Below are 25718 nucleotides of genomic sequence, written 5' to 3'. Positions count from 1 at the left end.
TCGAACCAGTTTTCTAGCTGGATTGACTTATGCACAGAGAAGTGGTGACACAACCCAAGTTACACAGTTAGTAAACATTTCCTGAATAACTAGACTTTGTGATCACTGAGGAATAAAGAAACCATCTAGTAAAAAAAATATGAAAAATATAAAAGCCAATTCTTTTTAATAAAAATACAAATGAAAGACTTTTTTGTGATCTATGAAATATCTTTAGGCAAAAAGTTTCTTATTTATTGTTATTGATATACTGATACTTTGCTATAAAATGATTCCTTTTGTTATTAATTTCTGAATCATGTATACACTGTGGCCTGTGGTACCTAAAAGTATTTTCACATGTCCTGTGTTGAAAATGCATAGTCAACAGAATTCAACATTGTTAGTCATCTTTTTAACATTTCATGCTATGTAAGATAAATGTATGTAAATGAAGTTTGTTGTCGTGTAGATGTCCTGATTATATGGTTCTCAGCTAATGTATAAGACAGAATGGAAAGATAGTGGTTATGTATATCATGTGTATTGAACCTCTAGGTATGAAAAATCTAAACTTAATTCAGTCAACCAATCAAGTATTTATTAAGTGACTACTCTGTGCCAGATACCAGATGCAGGAGATCCAAGTACAAAGAATGAAAAAGTCATTTCTTCAAATGACAAAAACAGGTACATATGAAAATGTAGAAGGCATAAATATAAAATATAAATACACAAAAAAATTAAATACATGGTGGTTTGGAAGGGAGAGCAGTAGCAATTGGAGGAATCAGGAAATGGCACTTGTGCTACATCTTAAAAAAAAGAAAAAGGGATTCTCTGAGGAGAAAGTAAATAGGAAATGCATGCTGGGCATAGAATTGACCAGTGCAAAGGTACAGAGATACAAGGTGGAGTTGCATGTATGAGGAGCAAAGAAAAGGCCAGTTTGACCAGATTTCAGAGTGCCAGCGGGGGAGTAATATCCAGTGAGACTAGAAAGAGAGGTTGGGGCTAGATTGGTAGGGTTTTAACAGAAAAACAGTACATTTTATATTTTATCCTAAAGGAAAATTCAGTTGAACAAACATTTAATAAGCACTCTGCTGTGTGCAGAACACTATAATTAATTCTGGGGGAAATACAAAGTTTAAATTAATCATGGTCCCTGCTGTCACAGAACCTACAGTCTTTTGGAGATACACAACACATGCACAGATAACTATTCTACAAAATAATCCATGAAGGTTTCATTAGATAGTTGCAAAGCAAAGTACTATGTAAGGTCTAGAAAGAAAAGGTTATTATTAAATGGAGAGATTAGAGAAGGTTTTGTCTAAGTGTCATTTGGGTTGGGCTTTAAAGAATAGGTTCAGCAGATAAAGTGGGAGAAGTCCATTTCTGGGAGAGGGTGAGGCAGGAAAGCACAGAATATGCTGTAGTCCACTTTGGGTACAGTAGAGAGTATAGAGGGACTGTAGGGAGGAATATGAAATAAGCCCAGAAAGGAAAGATCTCACCAGAATTTAGAAGACCTTGAATACCAGGCAGAGGAATTTGAAGTTTATTTGGTCAGCTAAATAGGAAGTCAGTATCTGAGCAGGAGTGACATAACCAGAAAAAGAGAGGCAGAAATATCCTGATACATACCTTAAAGAGGAAAATATCTTTTTGGTAGAAGACAGACTTTTGTCATCAGTTGCCCTACAGCCAAGACTTTATTCTCAGGTCTGAACATTTTTTTCATTTGGAATTCAAATGTTCAGAAGTGTATTTCTCATTGATTGTTGAGCTAAAAATAACATAGAAAATAATCATAACAGATTAGCGGCCCCTGTTGTTAGCAGTCTTTTGACACTCAGAAATAACACATTATGTACAACTCTATGTTGTAGGCAATATAAATATCTTCATTGTAAAGATGAAGAAATTGAGTCTTGGGTTATATGGTAAACAACTATTAAATATCAGAAGCAATACTCAAGCAGAAGTCTGAGTCCAAGTGTTTTTTCTGCTATCTTTCACTGCTTCCCAGTATACTTCACTGTTGCTCATGAAATACAGCTAAACCAGGAATGCTATTTCTTTGTAATTTGGCTTTGCTTTTTTTTTGTATTTGATGCATTCCAGAAAAGTTAAATACCAAAAAAAGATATTTGCATATTTGAATTACCATATATAATCCATGAGTTGCCAAATGTTTCTAACTCCGAATCATTTCTTGTATATGTCCCTATCTCTCCACTCACACAGCTACTACCTTGTTGAGACCCTCATTATCTCTTGCCTGGATTATTATAATAGCCTTCCAGTTGGTCTCTCTACCTTGTTACCGCTATATCATTTTCCACAGTTACCAAAAGTAATTTTCCTAAAGCACAGGTCTGATTGTGTCAGTCCCTTACTCAGGTTCCAGTGGGCCCTACTTATTTAAATTTCTGGAGTCAGATAGAAGCTCCTCTTTTTATTATTTAAGAGTCCTCACAACTTGGTCCTTTCCTGACCTTTGTATTACTTCTAACCTTCACATGGTGCAGTTCAGCTATATTGGCTTACTTGCTGTTGCTCACATGTGATGCACTGTCTACCATGTCTTTGTGTTTATAGCTATACTTCGTTTCTGGTGCTCTCCCTCCTCTGCTCTGCCTCTTAGATCTCTAGCTTCCCTCATTATTTGACTCAAGTACCACCTTGAGCTGCAAGAAGCCTTTCTTTCTTCCTCTAGCTAGTAGTAACTTTCCCTTTAAGATGGCTTTTTATTTACTTTACATATATTGTGTATATATACACTGGACCCAGATGGCTCAGGAGGAGAAAGTGAGGCTGGTGACCTTGCACAGCCCTCTCTCACTCACATCAAAGTCAGCTGCAAGTCATGTCATCATCTTGATGTCATGGTCCTCTTCAAGAACAAAAGACAAACACAACTTATGAGTGAGTAGCAGCTCCTCTCCCTCTCCCTTTCTGACTCCTTCCTTCTCCCTCTCCCTAGATTGGACAACAAGTCCCTGCCCACCTAGAATGAATGTAAAATACTAAATAGTAACTGTTTCTCTTTTGCCCAGGAACTCTGAGGGTCTTCTCCTCCCAGTTTTTTTTTTAAAGGGGCTATCCCTTGAGTAAGTACTTAAAGAGACCTATTCATTGAATGGGTATAGCTCACTCAAAGTGAGAATACTTACTTTTCAAAGTAAGAAAGACCTAAATGCTTTAAAAGTAAGTATCACCTGACCAAAAGTTTGAATTGCTTTATCTGTTATAAACTGTGTTAAAAATAAATAATTTTTAAAAAAAACCAAAGTAAAAAAAAGTCCTTAGCCAAAAATGGCAAGAGTCCCCCATTGAATCCTGGGTCACCTCCAGTCGTCCTGATGAATATCTGGTTACTGGATCCAGATGGCTTAGGAGGAGAAAGTGAGGCTGGTGACCTTGCACAGCCCTCCCTCACTCAAATCAAAGTCAACTGCAAGTCATGTCATCATCTTGATGTCATGGTCCTCTTCCAGAATGAAGGACAAACACAACAACAACCTGTATATATGCTGTACCTATATATGCACATGTTTTCACCACTAGAATGTAAACTCTTGAGGTCAGGGATTGCTTCATTTTTCTTTGTGTCCCCAGTGGTTTGCTCACTTAGTGCCTAGCACATCGTGAGTGTTTAATAAATGCTTGTTAATTAATATTTTCTTGCTAGTGGGATCCACACATGCTTTATTGTTTGTTATTTATATAAGTAGCTTCAGATTTGTGGAATGTTCATCTAGGCCTTTAAGTAGAATAATTAATGGAATTTTTGACTAAATGGAATACTTTGAAAGTATTACTTACCAAAAGGAAATGTTATAAAATATGGATCAATGTATATTGATACATCTTCATTTTTAGAAATATTAGCCAAAAGTTTATTCATTTAATCTATTATGGGTCCACCATGGCTGATAGAATTTATGTTTCTGAACTACAAAATGCTTTCCAGATAACCTTTTGATGTCAGTAGAACAATATTTTTATTCCCATTTTGTAGAGTTGAGGGTACATATTAGAGGTGGGGTTTAATCCTACATCTTATAAATCCCAAATCCAGTTTATTTCCATTACATCATATTGCTTCAATAAGATGGATTTTTTTTTGGTCTTTGATGAATTGTATGGTAATTTAATTTTAACTAGGAAAAATCCACTTATGATGTTATTAAGTAATTGTTTATTCACGAGTTTAAAAGGTTGGTAAACTTGCCTTTAATGACCTGGATTATGTAAAATGCTTGCTGAATAGTTAAGGGCCTTTTCATAAATTCCCTTCTTTTACTTCATTTAACCCTCTAATCTGGAAATCATGGCTGTTATAGTAAATAAAGGGTTGAAAATAATGGTTTCTTTGACACTGGTGCCTAAGAAACAAATTACTAAATTATGAATGTATTTACCCTTACATTATTTTGGTGTGTCAAAATATCAATGATTTTATCAGTGTGGATATTCCATCCGTAGCCCAGATTACAACCAACTGCTTTATGCCTTATCAGATGGCCAGAAGTTTCCATGTCTAAAAAAATCTATCACCTAATGACCAGACTTAAATAGATTACAGACATGGTTTGTTTTCAGTCTTTACAATTCAGAGGAAAACTATTTATAATTAGTAGGAACCCTTAGATTTTATATCCTCCTAATTTAGCATTTCAGTACTACTTGGCACTGCCATACCAGAGACACTGGGACAGGACTTTTGGGGAAATCTTACATAAAATCAAAGTAAATTATTTCTTTCAAGTTAACTGTTTTGAAACTATTAAAGTCATTAGTGCCCACATAGAAACGATATATTGGAAGAGGCAGGAATTATACACATCTTGAATTTCACAGTATAGATTTAGTCTTCAGATTATTGTTTTGCCTATAACCACAACATTGTGTCTTACTAACATGTTATTGCCATAGGATTAAGATCTGAAAAGGAGCCTTAGAAATCATCTTAGTCCAACCTGCTTATTTTACAAAGAGGAAACTGCAGCCAAGAAAAATTAATTATTTAATTAATTAAATGACTACATTACTCCTTCACAGTTTCTTTTGCTGGATCATCATTTTGTCATGTCTTCCTTATTGTACATGTACCCTAAGATTCTGCCTGGGTCCTTCTTCTTTTTCTCTGTACTCTCACTTGGTTTATTACCTTCCATGGATTTATGAACTCTGTAAATCTCCCAACTCTATTTATTCAGGCCTACTTTTGTTCCTAAGCTCTAGTCCACTGGACCTTTTGAACTGGATATTCTGTGGGTATCTCAAGAGTAGGTGACGTGGTACACAACAGAAAGACTGGAGTTACATCTCATACTCAGGAGTTATAGAATTTGGGTTCGAATTCCAGTTGTGCTACTTATTACCTATATGATATAGGACAAGACATTTAATTTCCATTGGCTTTGGTTCCCTCACCTGTAGAATGAGGATTTATACTAGATGGTTTATGGAGTCTCTTCCAGTTCTAGATTTATGTGATTCTCAGTCCAGCATAGAACCCATTATCTTTTCCTGGAAACTCATCCCTCTTCTGAACCTCTTCCTTTCTGTCCTGGCTACCACCATCCATTCACCTTATTGCTTTTCTTTCACCTGTTCTGTGTCTTTACATTGACTGTGTCCCAAGTCTTGACTGTGAGCTCCCTCCCACTTTCCCTAGGCCTCTTGGAATCTCTGTCTTTCTTCAAGACCAAGATCAAGCACCTCGTGTATAGCGTGTTGTCCTTCCCCTATTATCTTGTACGTTTTGTTTATGAAATTCAAGATGTATACAATTCCAACATACATGCTCCAATGATACATGATTCAGCTATACCTGAGCACCTGTAGATGTGCAAATAAGCTCCTTAAAGAAAGGGCCTGTTTGACTTTTGTCCTTCTATTTATCCGTAGCCACCAGCATAGTACCTAATGCATACATGATTCCTAATTGAGGCATTCTCTTGCATGTCCAAAGTACAAACATAACCCCATTAATATCAATTCTTCACTATTATATATTAACCAGTGTTACTTTTTGTATAAAACCAATGTCTTCAATTGCAGTCCAATATCAAACAGAGAATGACAAGTATAGAATGTTGTGTGGTTGAAGAGAAATTTACAATTATGAGTGAAACATACGCTCTTAAGCCATAGCTAAAGCAATTACAAATAATTTGCTTAAGATGTCCAAAAATATTTTTTCTTAAAGCTGCCAAACTCAGATAAAAATGGTATCTTTGACAGATAAATTTGTTTCCCAGGTTAGCTTTTAAGACCAAGGAAGTCCTTATATGAATATCAACTTACCTTGGAAATTAGTAATAATAAAACTTATATGGATCTTCAAATTAGTAACTTCTATTACAATTTCAAAGATAAACTATTATAATGAAAAATGATCCTAAGAAATAATAAAAATCATACTTAATCTTCACTTCAAGGGTCTCTCTGCTTTTGAAGTTCATAGTCTTTTCTATTTATTTCTTACAGAAATTATTGTAGAAGGATTGTTAGCCAAGGATTTATAATCATGTTTCTGTTAAAAGCTTAGTTATTTAAAATACACAGACCTAGTTATGCCTCTTTGTTTGGGAATTCCAACTAATCCATGAGATAGAGATTTTCAAAGCAACTACTCTAACTGTCATTATTCCAAGTATTCAGCAGACTAACTCAGTAGGAGAGCTATATAGGTAATTTTTTTTTTCAGTTAGAGGCCAGACAAAAGTAGTAGTTATTAACATTATTGAAATATGGCATGAGAAATTACACTATAAAAAACCTTCAGAATCAGTGAATCAAATTCAGATTCAATTTCAGACTCAGTCTTCCTCTCTTTAAGAGTGAAAGATAGAATAAATATGACACATTGAGACTGATTATATAGTTTGTGATTAATAGAGATATCATCCTACATCTCTTTTGCCATCCATTCTCAATCTCTGAATTTGTTGTCTCTCTCCAGATCAATTATATTTTTTTTCTTAAGTTCTTGCTGTCTTTTCCTTACTGATTCAGGAAAGATACTTAAGTATCTACTGGCAGCTTTAAAAAACATTTGTAGATGATGATTGATCTGTATTTGAAGACCTTTTAAAGTATTATTGGTAGCCATTTCGATGGTTCTTTTAAAACCATGACTTTGCCAGAAACTCCAAAATACGTTAATGTAAGACATTCAAGTATGAAAATTGAATTATTGGCCAACCTCATTTTAGACTGCTCCAAATTAATGTATGCAGAGCAAAATTGACCTCAACTTCAAAGCGTCAACTGATGTTATTCACTGCCTTCCATAATTGGATTCACTTTGTTACATACACAACAAAGACTGGAGTAGTGATTAGGTAAAATAAAATATTAACATTAAGCATGAATCCTTTTATGTCAAGACAATTTGTGGAATTCTGTGGGAAGTGAATTGTGATAAACGTCATTCTTACAAAATCGTGTTTCCCACAATTGATATTTAGGAAAACAATAATGCACATTCCCTAGTTACTTGACTTATGACTAGAAAATTGCCACTAATCCAACATTGGATTTTTCTATGCTGGCAACAAGAGTAATGAACAAATGGGAATTACAGGCATCTTTTAAAATCATTGACTCTTACAAATGTATTATCATTCTCAAGGGAGATGTAGGTGGTGCACAAATTTCCCCTTCCCTAGTGCATTTGTGTGGGAATATTCTAACCTAATATTATCCAAGTTTTAATTGTCCAGGAGTTTTAATAAAATTATGCTTGGTGATTATAATAGAAATATGACAGGTAGTATTTTAAATAACTTTGATATGAATAAAACATTAGATAAATCTTTGTAAACCCTAAACCATTATACAGATGTGAGTGACTATTGTTATTATTGTTATATTAGACCACTTTGGAAAATCACTTAGCTGACTTTTGTTTTCACTATTTCTCTATATTTGCATATTAGGGGGTTTTTTGTTTTTTTTTTTTTCTTGTGGGCAACATAATTTAGCAGAAAACAACGGAATTGAAGTCAGAAAACCTGGTTCAAACCTGGATTGTTCGCTAACCTTGGGCAAATCACTTAATTTTTCTGAGTCTCGGTTTCCTTATTTGTAGAATAGAAATAATACTATTTCTTAACCAGGGTTGTAGTAACTATCAAATAACAAAAGTATTTAGTAATTATAAAGCAATATATCTTTATTATGTTTTTAAGGAAAGAAGTATAGAAGAGAAATGTTACATTTTCAGACTAGTTTTTAATATTTTTGTTTTCCTACTATAGAATACTACTAGAAATAATTATTCCAAGACTCATGTCTTTAAGCAGTTTAACACCAGTTAATTTGTTCCCGAGGTAAATGTTCCCCTATTTCCTTTCAACATAGTATTATCTGCTTTTATTTAAAAAGTGAAATGTTGTGTTTGGTTTGGGGCACCACATTTTAGGGAGGATATTATTATGCCAGAGAAGTAGAAAATAAGAATGGAAAAGAACCTTGAATCCTTGTTATATAATGATCTTATGAAAGACTTAGGGGTATGTATAGGAGAAGAAAAGTCTAGGGTCAAGTAGATAAAAATTGGTCACATGGAAGAGAAATCTGACTTGTTCTACTTATGAATAGTATCCTAGGGTTAGAACTAGAAGGGACCTTAGAAATTATCTAGTTTCACTCCTATAAAAAAGGTTAAATGATTTGCTCAGCCACATAGATGTGGAAGAACCAGGATTTATATTTAAGCCTTGTGAATCCCAAGTTCAGCACTCCAAGCTAAAAATTCTTTTCACTGGACCACATTGCTTCTCTCTACAAGTCAGAGCTAGGAGCAGTAGGTAGGAGTGGCAGAATCAAATTTAGTCTTGATGTATAGGAGAACTCCTTAATAATTAGAACTGTCTAAAAAGGGAATGCTACTGGAAGTAGTAGACTCCCCTATATTATAGAAGCAGGGGAGCTTCAGGCAAATGCAGGAGAGCTGTTATGTTACAAAGGGGATCATTTTTCATTTATAGCTTGGTCTCGATGGCCTCTGCTGCCTGTCCCTCCCAACTGCAAAGCTCTGTGATTCTGTATAAAAGGAAATGAACAGTATAATAATAGGTTGTTCTTCAAGATCTCATTATTTAAAAATACATTTAATTTCATTTGTAGAGGGCCCCCAAACTTCTCTTAATGTCAGATCTTTTTAGAGCTATCTCTTCTTATCAGAATGAATAAAATGGAAAAAGTGTTGTTGTTGTTGTTGTTGATCATTCTTCGTCTTCAAAGAGGACCAGTGACATAATGGGATGATGTCTTGACTCACACATGAAATGGGATTTAAGTAAGGAAGAATATCATAGAGTCATCAGCCTCTTTCAGAGTTATTGAAGTCCAGTGACAACACAAAAGTCAGGATGACTGGCAATGGCCAGGAATGCAGTGGATGCATTTTGGCGTCTTTGATGCCTGACCAGACTCTAAGCACTCTCCCAGCTCCTGCTTCAGCCACCTTCTTGGTTGTTGGAACAAATTGTTTTCATCTGCCCCATTCCACTGGGGAAATCTTCATATGTGGGGTACACACCTCCCTAACTCATTAGTAGGTTTGAGATTTGAGGCCCCTTGATTACCCTCCAAATGCTGAGATGGGTTTACCAGGGTGTGGTCACTTTACATGCTACAGCTTCTTGGATCCGTAGGTGAGAGCTGAGTGACAGATAGACACCAAAAGGGAAATGCACAGCCCTGAAAAGGGCTCATCAAACCCACACTAGTCTTCCCTGAATGTTCCATACAGTCCCTGGGGGAAAAAAAAAAAAGGAAAGATGGCAAAACTAATCAAAAGGTGACAGCACTTTTCTTTATAAAAAGTATGTTTTATTCTGATCATCTAAACTTATATGACTCTTTGCTTCATGTTTTTTTCAGTCAGCTCAGAAATGCTGGTGGTAATTTTTAAAAAGAACTTAGCATCTTTCATTTCTTTGGTATCTTCCCCATCTTTCTGATACCTTGAGAATTGATATCTAAATTTTCTCAAAATTATGTTGCTTCCAGCATGGACTTCCTCTGTGTGTTCTTGGGCTAATCTAGCTGCTTTTTCCATCTTAGTTTTGTTCAGATTTATTTCCATTTCCCCTAGGAAGTATGTCCAGGACTGGGATTTTAAAATCCAGATGTGGTAATTGCATTGACCTTAATGATAAAAAGAGTTCATCTTATCAAGCTTTGTAGATTTTGTCCATCTTTTATCTGCCATGCCTCCAGCTTCATCCCTAAATGCACTTAGTCTTTTGCCAAGCTTTCTTCAAATTGTTTGTTCATTATACTACTTCTCTGTTTTAAGAGAGGAATCTCACCATCCTGCTCCATAAGATTTTACAAATAACTTTATGCTCCGAACTGTGACTGCCCTTAGCTGCCATATACCTCTGTCAAATTCAATCATGGGTTTCTTAACTGAGAACATTTTTAGTCTTTTTTCATTTCCTTAGTTGAGTCTTCTGGTTGATTTTCACTGTTAAATTACATTGGTCTATATAAAATCACTAATGCATGCCAGTACCTTGCCTCCATTTCGTGTGTGTGTGTGCGTGTGTATGTGACTTGTTTAAATGGGTCAGGTTGAAGTGAATTGAATGCCATCTATTTTTCTCATTTTTATTCTTCTAGTTTTGTATTAATTTTAATCTTTAACAATTTGGAGATACTCTTGTACATAGTCAACTGATTAAGAAATGAGCCTTATGTCAATAAGAAGTTGTTCTCTGTGTGTTAAAGTATCCTCATTCTGGGTTTTTTCTTTTCTTTTTCATTAATGTTATTGGATGTGTGCTGTATCCAGAGCATTCAGATCATTTTCTTGAAGAAAATACCCTTGATATATAGATTTGAGGCTTCTGTGTAGTATACATCTGATTTCCCTTGTTCCTTGCTCCTGAATCCTATTTTCTGATATATTTCTTACTGTCTTTACCTGTTTCCATCTTTACTTAGAAATCACCAACTGGCAAAATTTATCATGATTTAATTTGGAGGATTTATAGATTTCTTTGTTGAAATTTCTCTATACCTTCATTCTTTGTAACAACTCTTGGTGAGTTAGCTACAATTATTTCCATAGTGATCAATTTGCAAATGCTATCGCTGAACACAGCAATATGAGATAATCATATGTCCCATGTTGATTTTAGATATGTGATCAAACCAACTTCTGATTTCCTTTCCCCAGAGAATCCACAAGCCACCCTTTAATTTATCTGCAATATTTTTGTGATGTCTAGCCAAGAAAAATGCCAAGATTAATACAATTTAGTTAATCTAGTAGTTATGTCTATTGGATAAGATCTCACACTGAAAATACCAATTACTAAATTATTTTTTATAAATGGTCTAAAAACTATTTGATTCTCAGAGTCCTTTTCCTCCTTTTATTCTACTCTACAATTATCATTGCAAGAGCTGCTTTCTATTTTTCTTTTTTATAGGTTATGGCCAATAAGCTCATTATTAAGTGTCCAGCCTACCAGTAATGAGCCTCTCATATTTATCTAGACCTGTTGTCAAGAAACTGAGCTCATTGTTGGGACCATACTTGAAAGATGCGTAGTTTTTAGGGTGACAAATCAGAATAAGGATTTGTGGAGGAATTGCTTGTAGGTGATTAGCTCCTACAGTGTTGTGAATGACATTATGCTTAGTACATTGGACCTGGAATGCAATAGAGATTCCTAAATGAGATTTATAATCATCCTAATAATTTTGGCCTAACTAGCCACATAAAGAAAATGCTCATTGTCTAGCATATGATATGCAGTTGAATGACTCATAGAGCTCATCCAGACTAGTAGACTTGTCTTTGAATAAACAATAAGTTGTACCCAGAATTGAATAAGAGTAAGAAAGTAGGCTGGATTTTCTTTAGGAAACATTAAAATTATTTTAATTACCCCATGTTTCTCCCTTGAACAAGGATATCGTATCATCTTTTTTTTTTAATAGCATCTCTTGGCAACATTGTATAACTATGAGTTATAGAAACCTACATTCTCCACAGAATTTAAAAACCACCCAAAAGGCAATGGAAAAGTGAACAGACTATGACACATTACAAATGAGGAATTATAAACAAGGCATCCTATCAAAGAAATGTAAAAGTAAAAAAAGCTATAGTGAACAGGTCCCCTATGAGGGAGGGGATAAGTAATAGATAAGTCACATTCTTCATTGGTATGACAATGACAATTTGCAGTGACAAGAGAAATTGAGAAAACTCAGAAGGTACTTCTGTCACCTCCTACCCGTAAGCCCCTGATGAACTTTTAGGGGAATTGGATAAAAGTCACCCAAGATTGCGGGCAGGGATAGTTTTGTCATGATCTGTATTGTTGGAAGAAATAACTACATCAATGAGATCAAAGATCCTTTTGAGTAGAAATATGTTACTGATGTGGAATTCTTGGCATTAGGCTGTGGTGGCTGCAATTGTTTTCTGATCTGTTGAGTTTCCCTTTTGGTTATATGCAGTGCCATGCATTTTATGTCCACTTGTGCTGTGATACTTTATAAATTTCCCTTAAACTTGGTGTTCCTTAGCTTCAATACATTCTCTACAATGAAGATGTTGGTTAACATTAGTTATCATTGTTTGCACATTTTATTGAAAGATTTAAAAATAGAGCATTTACTTTTGTCATACTAAGTAAAAAGTAGCTTCATTTTTTCCCATGTTATTTAATATAACTTATATGTGCTTTCTTTTACCTTTTATAGAATGGCAATTCCATTCATATATGGAAAGATACTAGAATAGAACCAGTAAATTATTAACAACTTAGGGTATTAGTGGGTAAAGTAAGTAACATTAATATGTGAAAAACAAATTAGGACAAACTAGTGTAATTTCCTTTTGTGTTAGGATAGCAGGCACCTTTTGTAAACTAAAGGAGAAGAGGTAAATGTTATTTGTCTTTATTTTAGTAATTTTTTTGTCATATCACAGGTGATATTCAACAAGGTAAACAGGCAATTTTCCATGCAAGATAACATTTATTGGCAGGGCATTCTGCCTACCCATAAAGGAGTTAGTGGCCTTCCTCTGTATATACTAAAAATCCCTAGCAGATTCACAACTCCCCTTTTATAGGTTTTTGGGAGTCTGTATAGAACAAATTGCAGAACAGTGTGATGTCATAGAGTTGAGGGCAGCATGATTGGCTATGGAGCTTTGAGGTGCAGGGAACACATGATTGGTTGGAAATTTGGTAATGAGGGGTAGCAACAGTCCCTTCCTTCTTCCTTATGATCATTGTTTGATTCCACCAGGCATCCTTGAAGGGTAACTTGGTGGTGTAAAGGTTTTAGGCCTGACTTCCTTATGTTCACTCACACACATCATCCAAGGTCAGTTAAATTTCTTGAAGCAAAAGTAGATTTTCCATACTTGAAACACATCAAGAGGAGAACATTTACCTGCCTGAAAACATGGAGTTAGAATAATCTCTCAAAGTCTCTTCTAATTCTCATAATTTATGAGTCTGTAAAATCCACCATAGTGTAGTTAAAAATACTTTCTTAAATCTTTTATTTGTTGTTGAGTCTGTGATGAGGAAGAAGCATGGTAGAGTGGAAAAAATGCTAGACTTGAACCAAAAACCTGAGTCCAAATCTCATTTCTGACATGTGCTTGCATTGTGACCAGTCAAGTATGTAATCACACAGTATGAACGTAAGATGGGATATCAGAGGTCATCTATTCCACCTCTTACTTAAAGAGGAATCTTATCTTTAACATCTACAACAACAACAAATCAATTTCACAAGTACAGGATAGAAGTTGTTCACAGAAAGTAATGGGACAGTAAAAAATCACCATGCATTCATTTATTAAAAGTGCCTACTGTTATTATATAACAAAACACTGTGTTCTTCCTGGGTTTACCATTCCAAGAGAAAAAGTACCCTGAGGCTTCTACAAGGTTCATGCCTTCTTTCACCTGCCCAAGACCACATACTTTTCATCTAACCAGTCAGTCTTAGCTCCATAGATAATTGGACACTATTTGTATTGGGTTCAGTATTTGCTATGGACAGGATACTAGGACTAGTTTGCTTCAGGATGAAGTTTTTATCAGCAAATCTCTCCACACAGTTATCATCACCATCATTGTCATTGTGTCATGCTTCAGTTTCATATCCCATCCATTCATCAGTCCACTCAGTCCCAGACCATTCACTATCTAGGTGTACCTCTACCACCACCCTTACACTCCCCTCCACCTTCCCAGAACAAAACATTCCTCCCCATGTGGTTACTACTCCTTTATATAAATTGTCTTCTCCTATTAGAATATGAGCTCCTTAAGTAAGAAATTCTCTCTCTGTTTTTTTCTCTGTTTCTCTCTTTGTCTCTTTTTCTCTGTCCCCCTCCCCATCTTCCTTCCTTTCCCCCTTCTCTTTGCTTAGTATGGTACTTGGCACATAGTAAGCACTTAAGTGTTTTTTCATTCATTCATTTATATGAAGTCACCACACTGGCATGTGAAGCTAGGAATAATTCTGTAACAGTGTAGCCTTTGTAACCAGATTTTTCGTTTGTTTGTTTTTTATCTTTAGTGCTTAGAGGTGAACTTTTCTGTTTTCTTTTAGACTCTTGTCAGCAAAAACACAAAGTTGCTGTGTTCTACAGCTAACTTGTCTACACTAATGTCTGAAGAACATAATAGGGTTGGCCATGGGTTAATGGTGGGTCAGGCAAAGTTGTGAGGTGCATGTGGCAGTGTTTGCAAGCTCCCCTCTCCCACTATTTCCATCTCATTAGATAAGACCTCTTGTATTATATTTCTGTCCTATTTTTTAATATTTTTGCCATGCTTTCCAACTGCATGTTATCTGCAGATTTGATAAGCAGGCCAACCATGCCATTGGGGAGAAAAATTTGTTAAACAGAACCAGGGCTAAGGACAGATCCCAGGAACCTTTCACTAGAGAACTTAGGATCATAGGGACCATAAATTTAGAGCCAAAAGGAACAAAAGAGGATATCTTAATCCAACCCCCTCATTTTTCAGATGAGGAAACTGAGCCTCAGAAAGGTAAATAATTGAGAATCAGGCAGGTAATAAATGACAGAAGTAGGATTTTTAACCTATATAACCTGAGTCTATAGTCAGTTCTACAGCCACTGTAGTATACTGTCTGCAAGTTCTTTCAATTCATTAATCTACTCTTTGGGTCCTGTTATTCAACCAGTTCTAAATGTACATAGTTATACTTTAATCTAGCTCGTGTTTGTCTATCTTGTGCACAGAAATACAGTGAGATACTTTTTCAAATGCTTTATTAAAATTCAGGTACATTGTCCTTTCTTCCTTTTGAAAATAATCAAGCTATCATTTTCTAATACATTTAATCGTCTTGTTGGGAATCAAAGTAAACTCCCTTTTTTGAGAATCAGAGTATTAATCTACCTCCAGGACTATGGCAACTCTTCTTATTTCTATATATTTTTTAAAGAGATTATGAGGGATTTTTCAGAAATCCTAACCACCAGTTCTTTCAATACCTTTGGTTCAGTTCTGACCTAAATGCTTAAGGATATCTCATCTCTTATCTTGCCATTTCTTCGCTTATCTTGAGTTCAGCTCAGTTGACTGTTTTCGTTTATTCTTTTCCAGGCCAAAATCCTTCAAGATTCTTTTCCTTGGTAGGGAATTCATTTCATTTCACCAAACCTTTATTAAATACCTACAATGCACTAGACACTGTTCTAGATTCTGAAGATACAAAACCATAATATAGTTACTGCCCTCAAAGAGCTTACATTCCACTTGCACATAGCAACGTGTATACAGTACATGTTGAGAAGCAAAATACATCATGACTGCTAAGTAAAGGTATTTGATGCATTTGATGACACTGGAAGTAAAGGTATTTGATGCACTAGAACAGGATCAAGGAGAGCATTTGCCAAGACATTTGTTAACTCTGTATAGCTGATCATTATGTGAACCATCTCCACCTTCCTTTAGCAACTTTTTATCTCTAATTAGAAAATTTAGATCTTAAGAAACCAGGTCCAGTGTGTCTGCTCTGGTTTCACAGCATGTCTTAGTTTCCCATGATCCATTTCTTTGAGGTGAGCCATCTTCTCAGATTGGACTCAGCTGCTGGTATGTAGAATCTTGTTGAATAAGGATTGTCTTGTTTTGCTTTTGTCTTTGTTTTCGTTACTAATAGTTGTAACTATAAGCCATTTGGGTTTTGAGGAAGGATGTAATAAAGACCCAAATCCACAAAAGACTTGGGCCCAGAATAATATATCTTGTCTGTACATACAGTTTGCATGTCATCTGCCCCATTAGAATATGAGCTTTTTGAGGGCAGGGATTGTTTTGGCCTTTTTTTGTATCTTCAGTGCTTAGCACAATAACTGGCATGTAGTAAGTACTTGATAAATGTTTGTTGAAGTACTGATATGGAAATTACTGTGTATTATACATTAACTTTTCTTTACTGACATGCATTGGGGTAAAATTTCCTTATCTGTTCTAATTTTTCTTAATAGTTTTGACCTTTAGCTCTTAAATAAGACTTTGGTAGAAAGACAACTTGGTTAGCTATATGATTAACTCTTAGTGTTCTAGAATTAGTGACATTACTCCTACCAGCCCCTACATGATGTTCCTTTCATAGCTGGAAACTGGTGAAAACTGAAACAAATTTAGAATTAACTAGTTCTGCCTTTTCTTTGTCATCATCCTTTCCAAGGGGTAAAATATCCCTGTTTTTTTGTATTCATTATCAGCCTTGATTTGTTCTGTTTTAGTTCTGATACTAAGCTTATAAGACTAGGCCACTCTTGTGTTCTTCAGTTAAATGCCCTAATTTGATAAATGAGTTCCCTGTGTATACACAGTAGTCTCTTTAGACCGTATACCCCTCCTTTTCCTTCTTATTAGAGTTATCTGTGTTTGTCTTATCAGAATTTCATTCCTGAGAGTCTCTCACCCTCCCTGGCTTAATTTCCAGATGAAATTTTATACCAAAAGTTACTACTTATCTTTTCTCTGAACTTTTGAAATCTCTTTTCCTAAAACCTAGGCCATACTTTGGACTATACTTATCTTTCCTTATCTTTTGTGGATCCTAAGATAGAATGGACAAGTACCTCCTGAGGTTCTCATCACTTCTACTTCAGCAACTAATTCTTTCTTGATTTAAGTCAAAATAGCATTTCCTTTTGTTGCTTCTTCTGGTCTTTGAAGAAGGAAACCATTTAAAGTTGTGATCTTCAGTTTCTCAGCTGTAGAATGACAATAATAAGTTATTTGTTACCAGCTCCCTAGGTGGTTGTAAGGGAAAAAATATTTCAAGTGCTTTATAAATGTGACTTATTAACCTGGTTTTTTAAAATTGCTTGATATATTAACAAAAATGCATGTAACTCTAAGGGGCACAGAAAAGAAGAGATAAGACATATTGAAAAACACATTTTTTTCTGATGTTTCTATATATTCACATTTGTCTTTATGTTTTTAAAGATAAACTTTAAAAAAATTAAGAAATGTGAACATTCATGTTTATTCATAGTTAGAAGAATATCAAATCTACTATTCCTAATATGTTGCTTTTTTTCCCCATTTACTTTTCTAATCAGAAAGAAACCATGCTTTGTTATTATGGTAATTAACTATCAGTTTTGCTTTTTGTAATTTGGTTTAAGACAGAAATGTGTATGTCTTCTCTGAATGTAAAAACAGCCATATCTATGAAATGTTGCATGACCATGTTTTGTTTCCTCAGCTTAATAATCAACACTTACTGATTAGTGAAAAACAGCGCATAACCCAATGGGAAGATTTCATGACAGAGCAACACAACAAGCAGGCTGCAGTGGATGAAGAGCACAGAAAAGCCACAGAACGTCTTAAAGAACAATATGCTGAGATGGAGAAAGATCTGGCTAAATTTTCATCATTTTAGCATTTAAGTAACAACAGTACAACAATACAAAAATTTTTCTTTCCACTGTGCCAAAAAAAAAAAAAATCACCAGACTTACTTGTCCTACTGTAACCAAACTTAGCAGTATGTTTTGGTGGTAATGCTATATCAAAGAGTTGATAATAAAGATAAAAACTTTTGGTAGAGTTCAGATTTAATGTTCATTATAAAAAGAAAGGAGCCCTCTATGCCTCCAACTTTAAGTGCCTCTGTATAATTATTTAGGTGGGTATAGGAGGAAGAATGGGATGAACTGATTCTTAGACCATCTGAATTTGCAGTCTGTGCCTGCCCACTGAATAGATAAGAAGATGGCAGATGTAGCAGAATCCTCAGGCTATGAAAGATAATCTAATCCATATTCATACATGAGATTTCATTTAGCTTGTTTAGACAACGTATCCAGCTAATTACCAGTCATCCCCAGATAGAGGAGGCGAATGCAAATTGTTCTTGTGCGAGTATCGCTCACACACTACCAGCCTTGAAACAGCGTGGAGTAAAGAGTTGAAAATCAAAATAGTTTGAGCAACAGCAATATCTTTGTTGAACAATAAAGTGCTTACTTTAGGATATTAGTGTGAACTGTGCAGTCACATCATGACCACACACTCCAGTGGACTAAGACAGCAAAATTCTCTCCACAGAGACTAGTGGCCTTTTACCATGTAAGAGTTTGAACTTTCAAATTTTCTTTAAGGAAGAGCTTACCAAAAATCTGGGTTGTGCTTTTTACCCTTTTCAAGAACCATGATCTTACTCAGTATTTACCTCATTATATATCTGTTTTGCAGGGGATTAAGCTTTTTAGGTTAAATAGTATGCACACATTTTACAGCTATTTGAGTAATCAGTTCCTCTGGGACTGCATATGTATTCTGGCTCGGGAAGAACCAAAAGTGTTGGCTCATGTGGCATAAAGGCCATGTTAGATATCAAGATGTTTTTAGTGATAATGTGTGTTCTTATAAACAAATGTATTATGGTGTAAAATGTAACAATGCTGTCATCACTGTGATCTTTAAAATATGCATTTAACAATCTTACCAGGAGAATGTAAGTTGTATTTCTTTATTTAGTCTTTGTTAATCAAGAAGAAATCAAATGCAATAATAAGAGGATATATGTTGCAAATGAATCCTAAAGCATGGATAAATATTTCAGATTATATTATAACTGCTATGCAGTGAAGAAGGGAACAAGAAAAAAATATCCAGCCCTTGTTATCTCAGTGTTGTGACTACATAAAATCGACAATGGCTGCCTGTGTAAATTTATGGCTTAGTGTCAAAGCTCCATTCTTGGCAGCATGTTGAAAATGTGATTAAAGTTAGTAGAGGAGACAGAATAAGTATTTGAGATTTCTTTCAATAACACTGAACTTCAGCCAACTTTCTCTGTCCGCTACCGTAAGCCTGACAGGTTCATCAATCATCCTGTAGTACATGGAGTAAAAAGAGTTCTTGCCGACAGTAAGGCATGTTGGAATTTTGTTAATTCTCTTTAGTGGATGGAAAAGAAAAAAAAACATAGTTCTAAAATATCCCACACATGAGAAATAAAGAAAGCCTTAAATAAAAATCCCTTTTTGAATGGAAGGTAGCTTCTGGAATGTCTTTACATGTAAGCACATTCAACAATGAATGTAACTAAAAAATTAGGACTGTATGCTTCATCAAGAATATATTCAGAAAGATGATTGCCTGACTGGAGTATAATTTTTCTCTTTGCTTGTGTTCAAGCTCAGTTGAAATGAACTTACTTTACCTTATACAAACTCTAAAATCATTTGACAGGAATTATGAACATTCAGGAGTAAAAATGCAAAACATATTCTTTGTAACAATCCTAATAGTATCTCTTTTTCACTGGAGTTTGATGCTTGATAATGATTTCCTTGTAGTGCACACTATCCCTCCTATTGCCCAGAATGACCAAATCACTTTTGGTATATACTACAGACAAATATCAAGATAACAACAATAAAAAGTTCCAGAATTTGTTTCTGATTTTTCAGAAAAACAAAAGACACAAGTTACTATACAAAAACATAACTTTTGACGTATTTTTGTAGTAAACAAAATGAAGATTTAATAAAATCTACTGAAGAATTACCTTTTCAGTCTTAAAACATAACTGTGCTATACTATTAACTATATACATATGTATGTATCTCAAAGGCTTCACTAAATAGTCATGCCTTCTTGACATTGATAATGCCTTATGTATTATAACAGACTGTGTCTAGTTTTATTACTATTTGTAAGCAGGTGAAGGGGAAACAGAACAGGGCAGCATTGTATTCTTCCAGCCCATATGCTTTACAATTTTGGACTCTTTCCAGGTTCTTTGGATTATCATTGTGGTTTGTGGAAATGTCACTTCCAAATAACATGGATCAAAGATCACAGATTTAGAACTAGAGGAGACCTTAGATACTAGTGCTACTGCATCATTTGCAGACAAGGAAACTGAGGGCAGAAAGACTAAGTGGCTTATATAAACTAATAAATGACAGGGGCAGGATTTAATATGAATATATAGTTTCTACGTCAGTAGTTATGAACTAAAGTGCGGTGAAACACTTGGGTTTCTTAAGTACCAAAGGGTATTCTCTTTTTCACTTCTAGAAGGACACTAATTTTGCATGTAGGAAAATCTCCATCTACTTGCTGAAGTGTTTCAAGAGTGTTTGAACTTGTGCCATTAATGTTGCCCTTGATACTTGCGGCTGGGGCTGTTTATTTTTTTCTTAAGAGGAAAGGTGCAAGTAAAATATTTTAAAATGAATTTAAGTTGCCTTCAGTCAAAAAATTGGGGGACCATTATAATGGATATTTATCTGATGCTTTGCTGAGTTTTTCAGAACTTTGCAAACGTGTCATAATTTTTCAACAGCATTATTATGAATTGAAGCATGTAGCAAGTAGTATTCCCACTGTAAAAATGTAATCATTGAACTTTTGAATAGTTGTAACCCAAGGCAATAAATGTGTCCTTGCTGAATTGAGAAATAGAAGCTGGATTCATTAATACAATTCCACTGTATATTCTCCTTTTCTTCTCCAGCTACTAAATACCATGCTATTTTTAATGATACAACTATCAGCACTATCAGCTGTGCAAAACTATATTATACAAACCTTTGTATAGATTAAAATGTCCACTTCATAGGGAAAGGTCCTTTAAAATTATTCCAAAGACAGTGTTAAGTGTACTCCATAAATAATGGAAAAATACATATAGATTTTATAAGGTGATGCATTTCTATCTAAAATAAAATTATATCATGTTCTTTTAAATTGATCTGTAAAGCTGTGTTTTCTCATCTTGCTGCACCCCTGCCAAAAATGGATTTTAGGTTTTGAAGGAATAGGAAAGGCCTCTTCCTTTCTGTGCTATTCATGTTTTACTGTCCAAAAAATAATGGTTCTGAAAAAATAAGCCTGACCATAGAAAAAGACTGCAGTTCCTCTTGAAAATACATTTAGCTGACATGAATTTATCTTGATTTTAAACTTGGTATTTTCCATTCAACTTTTGGAAAGGTTTTTACAAAAGAACTATGCATGCAATGAGTATTCAATAAATGTTTTGGATGATAATGAAAGAAAACTAATCATTAGTAAGTCATAACCCTATTTATAAAAGCAAATTAATTCCAAGTTAGTTTATCTCTAAAGATAGAGTAAAAGCATAGTGGTCTAAGTCATAAACTTCAGTATATTAAGGTGAAGAAATATAAAAAATTAAAATCCTTCCTATTTGGTTCTATTTCAGAAACAGTAAAATGGGTAGGAAAAAGGGAGACATTGTTGTCCACTAATTTAGTAAATCATCAAAAAATTACCAGTATTGTGTAGCTGTCAAATGATGCTTCACATTCTAAGAGTGAATATTATTGAAACTGCATAGTGAAAATTTATCAAAGCAGAGTATTCTTTTTCCAGCTACACATTTTTTTTTCATTTACAAAAGCTTTCTCAGACAGAGAAAGGTAGTGTCTGAAATTCATCTATTATGGAGTAATATGGGCTTTAAAAATAATTTAATACATTTTTTAAAGTGGAAAATAGTGTGGGATATATGTTTTCCACCATCTCTCCTCAAAATAAGTGAGCATATTTGCTCTTAAGTTTTCCAGGAAAATTTCACCTTTAAGTTGTGACCAGACTTGGAAAATTTCAGCCCCCAAGGCAGATGTTTCAGCAGTTTTGAGTGATAGGTGTAGCTCTGAGAGTTTCATATATGCTGCTAGGTAGACAGGAAAAATGCATGGTTACAAAATTTTCAATTATGATAGTTCCTGTTTATTTTTATGACATTAGCTATACTTGTTAGAGTAGTGCAAAGAATGACATATGTCCTGTCTTTTTTCTTGGATTCAGTATAGTTATTTTCCTTGAAAAAAAGAACAACACGTAATTAACATTTATCTAACATTAAATGCAGATTTAACTATTTGTCAGGGATGTATTGTAAAAATACTTTTTTCAGGAAGTACCCCCACAAAAATTCTGCCAAAAAGTCACTAAGAAAAAAGTTTCCTTTGTTGTCTACCATACGTTTAATCAAATGATTTTGCAAATAAACTAATGTAATTTAATCTTCAGTAAGTAAATTTTTAAGGTTTAAAAGTTTGTTTTTAACTTGGATTTGAAATGTGCAACTAAAAACCAGCAGGTGTCACTGTATTAACAGATTTTTTTTTTTCTCCCCCATCTTTCCAGTATGTCTATGACCACAAAGTGAAATATTAGGAAATATATGATTTTACTAGACTTAAAAATAAGTTAAAATACCAGTTTTTGGACAAGAAAAAGATCAAAATCCAGTAATACATTATGTTTTTTTAGAAGTTGTTTAGTAATTATATTTAAAGTTGTCCTTGTTTGCTAGGAAGTTAAATATGTCCAAATATTTTCTAGCAAGATACATAGCATGGAAAGGGTGATAAACTATTGTTATTAGACTTTTTGTACTAGTACTAGATATATTTAAAATCTTGTGTCTATATATAACCATGTTAAACTCTTTACTAATTTCATATTAAATCAATTTGCATGAATAACTTTACAGGCAGCAGAGCACAGTGGATACTATATTGGGTTTGAATCAGGAACACCTGAATCAAATCAAGCCTCAGGGAAATTTTTCTTTTCAACCTTTTCAGTCATGACCTACCTTTCATGACCCAGTTTGGAGTTTTCTTGGCAAAAATATTGAAGTGGTTCACCATTTCTTTCTCCAATGGATCCATGATGTCAGGCAGTCAGAGATTAAGTGATTCGCTCAAGGTCATATAGCTAGGAAGGATCTGAGACTGGATTTGAATGTAGGTCTTCGTGACTCCAAGCCCAGTGCTCTATCCATTGTGCCATTAGCTGCTTCCAGAAAAATGGGTCACTCAGGTAAATGACCCTAAAAAAATCATTTAACCTGTGTGCCTCAAGCATGTTCCTAAGATTTAGCTTCTTAGTCACAGGCAGAAAGAAAAATAAACTCATTAGACAATTATAGAATTTTACTATACTCAGAAACTGTTGTTCATGGTCCTTGACTTCAAGAAGTCTACAGTCTAACTGGGAAAAATCAACATTTATTAACTATCTGCTTTGTGCAAAACACTGTGTCAGGTGTGTCAAGATATGTAAAGACTGGATAAAAATGATCCTCAAAGAACTTGTAGTCTAGTAAAGCATTAAGTGATTAAGATGCTACTGAGAATGAGTTTTAGCCAAAGAGGACTCCGTGAACTTAACTGGGCCTTAAAATCATAGTAGAACTCAGAATGGTAGAGAGAAGGGAGGGAGTATTCTGGATATGGGAGATAATGTTAACAAAGAAGAGACTCAAAAAAAAAATGGATTTTCCCATGAGGACTACAGTGCATACCATGAAAAAATAAAGCAAGAGATAGCTGTAAACTTCCCTCTTGAGTAAAGAATTGGAAGGAGAATAAATGGAAGATAAGGTGGTAAACCTTACTCAGAATACTCCTTGAAAATTAGAATGGATTGCAAATCAAGGATTCCAAGAGAAAGAAACAACATGAGAACAAAGTCAAAAGAATATAAGAAATGTAAGATATCTGATATCAAAAACTACTGAATGAAAATAGGTAAAGAAGAGATGATTTTACAAGTCACTAGATTACTTGAAAACTAACTTTGAAAAAAAAAAAAGAGCCTGGACACTATATTTTAAGAAATCAAAAGGAAACTACCCAAATCTGTTAGAATAAGAGGGTAAAGTCAGAATCCACCAATCATCTCCTGAAACTCCAAAAGGAAATGTCTCAGGAATCTCAGTCAAAATCCAGAACATTCACTTAAAGAAGGCAAGGGAAGATGACAAAGAGGTACTGAAAAAGACATGCAGTTTTTGGTCATGGCAACCAGGTGAATTCATTTTCTTTACTATGCTTATTTGCTGAAAAAAAAAATTTTTTGTCTTTTGATTTTTAATTGGGAGGTGAGGAGAAGTGTTAAAGGGTTAGCAATAATAATGAGAGAGAGAGAGAGAATATTTGTAAAATTATGGAAAAGAAAAGAAGGAAGTTAAGAATCACAGGGGAGCAGGACAATCTTAAAAGTACCATGTAGAATTTATTATATATATTTTTTTAAAAAACAGTAGTATGAAATGGAATCCCATTGTTTGTTATAGTCCTTTTTGTTTTCTACTGTGTATATGGAAATGCTTATTTTTGTGTTTTAAGCTCAGAATAAAAATAATAAATTTAAGTTATTACTAAAGCTGTCATTTTTTAAATACACCCTCTCATAGTTATGAAAAGAAAAAAATACCCCCCAGAAACATTTCAAGCATTGAACTGATTTAATCCACGAGGATAAATATCTTTTGGGAAGGGTAAGGCCGCACATGTAGTAGAAAGTGCTCTGGACTTGAAGTTGCAAGATTTGTATTGATTCCAGGCTCTGGCACTTACAAGTTTTATGATTAAAACCTATCTGATCTTCAGTACCCATTTGTAGAATATTTATAATATTTATTCTGTTTACTTACGGGGTTGTTGTGGAGAATGCACTTCATAAATCCTAAACTACCTTTTATTTAACTGTATCTGTTTCATTTTAATTAATTTATGCACAATTATATACATACACATCTTCCCCAGTAAAATATAGGACTTCTTGAGACCCAAGATTCTTTGTCTATGTATCCCTAAATCTTAGCATAGTTCTTGGAACATAAATTTTTGATTTACTGATTGATTTCTATTGGAGGTTGGACTCTATGACTTTGAAGGTCCGTTTTTAAGATTCCATGATTCTCTTTGAAACTTGCAACTTTCATTTACTATGGTAAGGGAGGGCACTAGCAACAGGGAAGAGCATGAAAGGCTTCTCTTGCACTGTCTTGAAGGAAACCAGAAATGCCAAGAGGTGGAGGTTAAAAAGGGAATGCATCACAGGCATGGGGGACAGCCATTGCAAAGAGATGTAGGATGATAAAGGATCCCAAGATTGTGCCAGCTGAAGATCACTTGAGAGAACTGGGACTGGTTAGCTTAGACTAGAGAAGATATGAGAGCTGTCTTCAGTTATCTGAAGGGCTGTCATATAGAAAAGGATTACACTTTTCCCATTTAGCCCTGTCACAAAACTGAGAGCAATTTGTAGAAGTTGGAGAAAGATTGAGATTTGATATAAAGAAAGACTGTAATTATTAGAGCTATCCAAAAGTGGAATGGACTACCTAAGAAAAATAATAGATGGTCCCTTGCA

General features: G+C 34.5%; 1 protein-coding gene across 3 annotated transcripts in view; it reads left to right on the top strand.

The window, feature by feature from the left end:
* BLOC1S5 (biogenesis of lysosomal organelles complex 1 subunit 5) overlaps window positions 1-21269 on the top strand; it is a 49543-nt gene extending 28274 nt beyond the window's left edge. For all 3 annotated transcript variants that reach the window (XM_072603772.1, XM_072603773.1, XM_072603774.1), the window contains exon 5: window positions 17767-21269. In XM_072603772.1, the coding sequence (XP_072459873.1) occupies window positions 17767-17946 (180 nt within the window). In that variant the 3' untranslated portion in view covers window positions 17947-21269. The remainder of the gene's footprint in view (window positions 1-17766) is intronic.
* The last annotated feature ends 4449 nt before the right edge of the window (window positions 21270-25718 follow it).

The sequence above is a fragment of the Notamacropus eugenii genome, chromosome 4 (genome assembly GCF_028372415.1).
Source record: "Notamacropus eugenii isolate mMacEug1 chromosome 4, mMacEug1.pri_v2, whole genome shotgun sequence".
Lineage (NCBI taxonomy): Eukaryota > Metazoa > Chordata > Mammalia > Diprotodontia > Macropodidae > Notamacropus > Notamacropus eugenii.
The sequence above is the reverse complement of the archived record's forward strand: the minus strand, read 5'-3'. Positions and strand labels throughout refer to the sequence as shown.